Source organism: Orbicella faveolata, unplaced genomic scaffold, assembly GCF_042242905.1.
Source record: "Orbicella faveolata isolate gen_17 unplaced genomic scaffold, um_ofav_v1 contig_12, whole genome shotgun sequence".
NCBI lineage: Eukaryota > Metazoa > Cnidaria > Anthozoa > Scleractinia > Merulinidae > Orbicella > Orbicella faveolata.
In genome coordinates, this window is record NW_028301539.1 from 20307452 (window position 1) to 20315802 (window position 8351).

The 8351-nt window shown below is 39.1% G+C and overlaps 1 protein-coding gene across 1 annotated transcript; it reads left to right on the forward strand.

Moving 5' to 3' along the window:
- Positions 1 to 360: 360 nt before the first annotated feature.
- Positions 361 to 3862, forward strand: LOC149117076 (melatonin receptor type 1B-B-like). The gene is made up of 2 exons (XM_089282749.1): positions 361 to 460; positions 1841 to 3862. Exon 2 carries the CDS (start codon positions 1860 to 1862, stop codon positions 3087 to 3089), a length of 1230 nt encoding a protein of 409 aa, XP_089138875.1. The 5' UTR covers positions 361 to 460; positions 1841 to 1859; the 3' UTR covers positions 3090 to 3862.
- The last annotated feature ends 4489 nt before the right edge of the window (positions 3863 to 8351 follow it).

An 8351-nucleotide genomic window follows, 5' to 3' on the forward strand; every position in this document is an offset into this window, starting at 1 on the left:
TGTTTTTTCGCAGCATTTAAAATCGTTTTCAAAACTGACAATCTCCGAAAAATCAACAATGACTGCTTTTTTAGACACCTTTACCATTATTCATTTTTATGAAAAGGCTCTTAACAAGGTTTGCAGTAGCTAAGGGTGTAGGTAACCAGGTGTAACCAATCAGAGCCAGGATTACAACCAAGTGACAAACAATAACCAATCAAAGCCGGATGTATAATTAGGCGTCCAAAGTAATTTACACCGAAGAATGAATAAAACGTCATTTATTGGTGTGTTCCGAATAACAGAGAATTGATTCCTGTCGACAGCGCCGTGATTATCGCATGTAAAATTTAATGCGATCAACCAAACCCTGCATTTAGCGATCTCAATTATGCATGAAGGTGCAGTTGGGAAAGCTGTCCGAGAGTAAGGCGATTTAGTTATCAGTGGCAAAGCAGTTTGGTTAACAAGCTCTGTTGTGAGTACAACTCTACTGATTCTTATTCAGAATTTCATGAACACGAACTGCGTTTTAACCTAGCACTGTCTAAAACATTTAAATTTAAATTTAAAATCTAATAGAAGTTATGAATGAAAGGGAGAAATTAAGTATTTCGAAATAATTCAGTCAAAGCGACGTTAAGAAAAAAAAAATTTATCCTGGAGTTTGAACAGCAGTTACTTGTAATTGTCCTTCACGGAGGGAAGATCTTTTGATGTAGATTTTACACTTTGTTTTGGAAGGAAGAACCGCAACTTGAGAAACCTTGACAAGTAAATTATAGGGTGAATGACGTCCACAAGAAGTGTTTTTTTTAAATATTATTACGTAGTTTTCTAAGCTAATTTTAAATATAAATATAGCTCAGTTTTGTATTTTCCGACTGACCCTGAATTCCAAATATTGTTTTTATCTCCATAAAAGACGCTTTTAGTCTCCCGATATTAAAGACTCTTAATTAAAACTACATATTCTCCGAAACCTGCTGAAAAAATGAATGTGCGTGGTAGATCGATTTAGATTGGAACTTTCACAGACGTGAGACTATTTCATCAACTTTAGATAAAAATGAAAATTAGTCTTCTTTAATGGGTTTGTGAGGCGCTGTTAATAATCACGAGAGAAGAAAGTTATTTTGATGGATATTTTACTCGTGTCTTAGATAGGATCAGGATGATATCTTAACCTTTCTTCAACACGAGAGTTTGTTTCATTTTCTAAAGTGAACTAACTATCCCAGTGAGCCTGAAACGTTTAACTTAAACCAATTTCCTCTGCTGCGGGAACGCTATTGGGTTTGTTTGCCTTTGAGAAACAAACGACAATCATTTCAATAATTATCTAAAACACGAATTTGCAAAAACCAAAGATGCAAACAATGAAGTAAAGAGATTCACTTTGCTATTTATGTAACTCGATGGAAATGGACAAATAATATTTCTCGTGAGCACTTAGTGCAGGGAAAACAAGCAATCGTTCAGTTGAAGACACAATTATCATCTGCACAAATGAATGGAACACAAGAAGTCGTTCAGTTAGAGACACAATTATAACTAGTACAAATACATGTGTTTATCGATAAAACAACGGAATCTACTAAATATAACTTAAGAGAAATCTAACTTACCTTGGGAATAAGGTTTGAATGGGCATGAATTCTCTATAACTTCACCCGCTCTTGACACTGAGTCATGTCTAAACCTTTCATCCCTGTGGGGAGATGAAGACCATGAGTTACGGTGGAAGACTCCTGCAATATCCAGAAGAGTTGCCCTGTAATTATAGTGCATGTTTAATGTGTTTTCTCCTAGTGAAAAATTATTTTCCAGTTTTAACAAAATCGTGCTCCTCTCACAGAACAACACAAGAAATAATCATGGACGACATTCATATTAACGGAACACTCAGCACTCCTTTGGAAAATACCACGACTGACAACGTCACCCAAGCATCGGGTTTGCCCGAATACCTCCACCAGCCTCTCGGAGCCCTAGTGTTCCAAATAACTTTGTGGTCAACCATTGTATTCCTAGGTGTGGTTGGTAATCTCTTGGTATGCTTCGTGATCCTTAGCCAGGCCAAGATGAAGACTTCCATGAACTATTACTTGCTGAGCTTGGCCATAGCGGATCTGGGGGTACTACTTACGATCTATCCTTTGGTACTGTTGAAATACCTCTCCCCGTTTCGCTGGTTGTTAGGGAAACATGCTTGTCATTACCTGTATCCTACCGTGGAGGTATTCTTCAGAGCCTCCATCTGGTCGATTACAGCCATCGCCATCGAGAGATATCGGAATATAGTGGGCGCCAAACGTTACCAGATCAAGCACAGATCTCGACTGAGCACTTTCGTGGTTATTGGCGTGGTGTGGTTGGCGTCGTTTGTAGTTTCATCCGTTCCTCTGTACCCGGTTATGCATTACAATCCGACTCTGCAAATCTGCGGCCCACTTATGTCAAAGTTGTTATTCCAGTCTTACTCAATAGTTCTCATCGTCGTCTGGTATGCACTTCCTCTGGTTGTCATAGCATTTACATATGTCAGGATCAAAAAACGAGTACTTCAAAGTGTTGCCTTCCGAACCTCGATGTCACAGTACGATGATGCAGATCAAGCAGTCTTGTCGCAAGCTCCATCAAACAAAGAAAGAAGCGACAAAAGAATCTGGCAACAAAGCAACAAGACAACGAGAATTCTTACGCCTCTGGTAATTTTGTTCGCCGTGGTAATGTTTCCCTTGAACGCCCTTCGTGTCGTGGTACTGATTATGCCAGAATACTGGAAGAAGCCTTACTACAACCTGATCATAGGCCAGCTTATAATGTTCATTATGATCAACTCGTCTGCTAATCCACTGGTGTACTTCATCATGAGTAAAGAGTTCAAAGATGCATTCAAGAAAATCTTGACTAGTCTGAAGAACAAGAAGAACTTTTTCAAACAGATCAGTGGTAAAAGCAAATCCTCGTGGAGGACCTCACCTTTATTCCTAGAAGCCGTATTGGGTGACAGAGAAGAGAATCAAGGAGGAGCGAACAATAGCAGCAAGGAGCCGCAGGCAGGGCTTGGCAATGGCAATATCCAGATTGTCACTGGCGTGTGATTGAAATTTGCCAAACCCCAGAATGTCAAGATTGCCTAAACTCTGAACTTTTTCTCACATTTCTTATTACATATTTTTTTAATTCATCCGGATAACTGAATATTAGTATTTATGTCGCATAGCGATTGTAACGGTCAGATAGGGAGGCCTGGGGTTGTTGTGACGAGCAAGAACCTCTTTCTCCGTGGTCTATCTGATTTTAGTACAATTCTACTGGTATAGTAATGCAAACGCTGCAAGCTGATTGGCTGAGCTACTAGTATACTATCAGTGATTAGAGTGCAGTTGCTGTCGGTTGTCCACAAAATGCGACGTTTTTATTGTTTTCCGGGATTTTGGAAGAAAGTTTAGATGTAAATGGATAATTAAACTCCTGAGAAGACTAAAAGAAGGACATTAGCGGTTTCTTGACTTTAAAAAGTTGAAGTTGAAAAAACGGGTGTTCCAGGACATGCAAGTGGGCTGGAGTCTTTGGTCAAATTTGTAAATATGGTTATTTAAAATATAGAAACGCTGCTTCTATTTCCATTCATCTGGATAACTGAAAATTACTTGATCCTTATCTATGATACTCGAAAATAGCGCAACAATTGGCGCCTAGGACAACGCGCTCATTGGAAACCATACCATACTTTAAATATCTTTGCAGTCTGTGTAAGTAGCATCTTCTCTACATGTTCTTCGTTTATTTTACGAAATACAAACTGGAGATATTGTTACATTTAGTATTCAGTGGTGTGTTATCTAAAAGATTACTCTTTGTAAGATGGTGACTTTGCTGTAATTATTCAATGATTACGACATCTGTCAACTGCTTTTAAGTGTAAAACAATCATTCTTTGGATAACCTTAAGCGTTTTGCAAAAATATATATTGTACTTGTATATATACGAAGTTCTCTTCCACCACGCGTGTGTTGACAGATCAACTTGAGCCAGTGCAAACACTGGACGAATGTACCAAGGTTAGGTAATTAACTTGACCTTAGTAACTTTTTACCTTGTTACAAGCTCAAATGTAAACACCACATGAGGGTAGGAAAGTATTTATCTGTAAATAAAATATGCTGACTGTGAACAAGATGCGGGGGCTATATTCATTCGCATCTTATTTAGTGGGGTGCACGTTATATTATATAATTAACAAATAAAGAAGCCTAAGCCGTGTATTACACTGCGATAAAACACGACGGGCATTTGAGAACACGAGAGAAATGTAGAAAACACGAGCCGCAGGCTGGTGTTTTCGACATTTTTCGAGTGTTCTCAAATGTCCGGAGCGTTCTTTTTTTTCTCACAGTGTGATATACGGCTTAGGTTTCTTCATTTGCTTTATGATATAGAGGTAATGTGCCGAAAAACAATAAAACACGCTTTTTCTATGTTTTATACTCTGATAAAACATAGGTTTTTGACCAATCAGAGCGCGCGCAGGGTTCTATCTATACTATAAATAACGTTTGCATATATCGTGCGCACTGATTGGCTAAAACAGTGTGCTTTATCAGAGTACAGGTGCACGGTGAGGGTTACCCGTCGTTTAGCCCTTAAGTCGATTTGACAAATCTGACCCAAATTAAATGTCTTCTGTGACTCAGACAAACGCAACGGAAATTAGCTATTTGTCTGCAGTCATAGCTGCATGGAGGCCATTGGTAACAACGGCAATGATAAACCTCCACTAAAATAACCAGTTTTGCTAGATGCCGACAAAACACGTAGAGAAATAAACAAATTCTCAACTAGCAAATGCTTCGATAGAAGACATTACATTTGTTATGAAGGCAGAAATTATACTTTGTATATGTAATCACATGGGCCCTCGGGCAATTAATGATTAATTTCGCTTGTATTTTCAAAGTTTTCACAAAATTGCCCGAGTCGCGGAGCGACGAGGGGAATTTGGAAACCTTTGAAAATACAAGTGAAATTAATTCTTAATTGCCCGAGTGCACTTACGATTACTTGTTTATCACATAAAGGGCAAAATTCTGTACAAAGGGAAACTTTCAAGGTCTTCCGGTCGCGTAAACAGGTTTGTTGGTTGTCATTAAAGAACAGGCTAGCAGTAGAACGGGGAAAGTCTACTATAATAGTAAGCAAAACGCAGCAAGTTCAATTCACTCAAAGCAATTTCTTTACAAATAAAACTTTAAGCAATCTAATTTTATCCACGACCTGTTTTGCGAAGCCTGCAACGGTGTAAAACTACTTCATCGATCCACATAAACAAGTGTCCAAACGAGCACTAATAACTTCTTGAATCCAAAACACTCCTTTCCACCGCCAAAACTTAACGTACTAACAACATACGCTGATTTTTTTACACCGATAAGGTTACCTGTGACACTAATAAGGCCACCCGAAGCAAAACGAAGAAATTACCTTTCATGCAGGTTGGCAGCCATGAAGTTCTAACGGTAACTCTATGCTTCGTGCGACACCAGCCCCACTCAAACGTTTTTCAGGCTGCGAATCAATGCATTTTTGGATGGAAAAATCCTTTGCTTTTCCGCCAAAGACTGCACTTTGCTGCATGTCGATTTTCTTTCACGTTAAGATGAAATAACCGCGTTTAGATCAAACTCAGAAGCGATGCGTTTCTGAAATTCCTTTTAAAAACCCGTTTGAAGCCGTTTGAAGCGGGAAATCAACTTAACGCTGGCGTGTTCAGACAGTCAGCATCAAGCAATCATGCCCTCTTGATTATCAAAAGGGCCCTCGTGATTAAGAAAAAAAACTGCCCTCTGTCTCAGCCAATCAGCATTCAGTAACTCTACCCCGTATGTGACACAGATGTAAAACAACGACAGAAAACACCAATTCAGGCGTGTCTGCTTATGATGAGAAGCTTAATTTTTGTAAAAATGCTCAAAAAAGACTTACATGGAGTGTAGTAACGGTCGTTCGTTAAAAAGCGATCCCCGGTTATCTCAGCGAAGTGAACCTCAACAATTACAACGCTTACCCGACGAGTGATCAGTTAAAAGCTTGCTCTGATATTCCCTCCTGTACTCGGAGCAGAAACAGTGCGAGCAACTTAGTCTTTCCAGCTTTGACGCTAGTTCGGGCAATCTTGCTGCAAACGGTAAATAACTGCAGCTCCTTTCAAATCCAGCTCCGCATTTCGCATTTTATGCGCAAGCTGTGAGTTCTTTGTTTTGTCAGTTCCATTGGAAAACTGCACGTTTCCATGAGCCACAATGTGGCCAAATTCCTCAGGACAAGAAATTTTAACATTTGATCCCTATTTTCAAATTAAACTAAAAAGCGAATTCTGAAATGATCGTTCTTATCTCGAAAGCCAATGGAAACCGAAAGTTTAGTTCGAGTACAGTTTGGCTCGACAGCTGTTGTCGGGTGAGCCGATCAAATTATTTGAAGAATTCTAAAAAGGATTGCGACGGCTTTTTTTAGCGTACCTTATCAGAGATCAGATCCACGCTGACGCCACTTTTCCTCGTTTGGAAAATATAGTTTGGTTTGAAAATATTAGCTGAATGTGTGGGGAAATTAATGGATTCTTTATCATAAAACAAATAAAGAAGCCTCGACTGTGCTCTGTTCTGTTGTAAAGCATTTTGGAAGAGATAGAGCACACATGAAGAAGGCAGAAGTTCTCGACTACCTTTCGTGTTAGCTAGAGTTACCCCTATACTTCTTTTGTGCCCTTCCGCTTCCTAAGTGCTTTACAACAGAACACAGCACAGTCGAGGTTTCTTTATTTGTTAACTACAAATTAAAATATGAAGTAACAGATAAAATATACTGTTTACGATCAAGATATGCCGGATGGCTAACTATATATTCATTTGTATCTTACTTAGTACGGTACACCTTATCTGACTACAAAAATCTGGGTGATCGATGAATGTTTGTAATAGCCTGCGTCGCAGACGCTACATATACCACTGGTTATTTGCAGGGTTAAATTTTCGTCTTCAACGAAGGCTGACCTGCGATTAGAAAGAAAGTTCGTGATTCGCTGCTATCAAATTTGCAAAATATTCATTTTTGCAGCAAGTTCTTCGGCTGAGTGATCCGTACGGATAAGTCCCGTCTGGAGACTGGGATTTGTCGAAGAGATTCCAAATGAACCAAACTGGTCTATTTTCTAATAAAAATTTCCAGCGGGTTGTGTTGATGGGACGTCGCTCACGTAAGACATCCACCTTTAACCTGCCACTGAGATTTGATGGCACCATTATCTCATACAGAACTTTATGTAACCGTGGTTGCACAAACACTAAAGAGATACAGCGTTATCAAATCTAAGTGACAGGTTACTACTAGGTGGCTGTACGACATATTTAATTACATGTAATTAATCTGAAACATCAAACCCCATGTAAAGAGCTCCTTCTGGAAAGCTACTATAAATGTCACTGTTAGTAATCAATTGACTTGAAATCGGCACGTAACGGCGTGTGTAAGGCCCGCCAAGGAAATTGACAGTTTTTCGCTTCAATTTCTTGTAAGCAGAACAAAACAAAATTGGCGAAAGAACAGATTAAATGATGTTTTGATTCGCCAAGTTCTGCCTCTTTAGCAAATCTTAACCTTTAAATGAAACGTATTTTGCAAAAGTAGATATGATGCAAAGTTGACAGCAGCACTTCTGCTGGCACAAGGTCGTACAATAATTCTTATTTCACCGTAAAAACGGCTTTGATGCCGGCATAAGCACAAGCGCAAGCACAAGCACAAGAATCAAAATGTTTCCTTTGCTGTTGTGCTTGCGCTTATGCTTGCGTTTGCGCTGCAACAAGTTCAAACGAAATACCGCTCAAGCATAACACAAGCATAAGGACATTTACCACACGTAGCTATGTTTGGCCAATAAAAACACTGGATCCAGATTACCTCGCGCCTAAACAGTTTTCCAAAATGGAGGAAGGTTCGGATGAGTTTGCTTGTGCTTGTGTTTGCGTCGAATTTCGTTTTCACCTGGGTCCTCCCTATTGCCTACGTTTGTGCTTGCACTTGTGCTTGCATCGCTGGTGAAAACCAGGCTTCAGCCTCAAGCCTAGTTGTAGGACAAGAGAGATGAAGGAAGAATTTGTAGTTTGCAGCTTGATTTAAGGGAGAACAAAAAAAAAAGAAACAAAACAAAACAATGAAATATAACTATAAACAATTCGAGCCAGTATTGGTCTGACAGTAAATAATGTTTCATTGCCAAGATTGTTTCGTTTATATTGTTTTAGTGAAAGAAGCATTATTTCCCGCGATGCTCATTTCCACTTGATATAGGAATTTTTAT

Excerpts from the sequence above, each read along its gene's own strand:
- LOC149117076 (XM_089282749.1), top strand. The coding sequence starts at position 1,860 with ATGGACGACATTCATATTAACGGAACACTCAGCACTCCTTTGGAAAAT.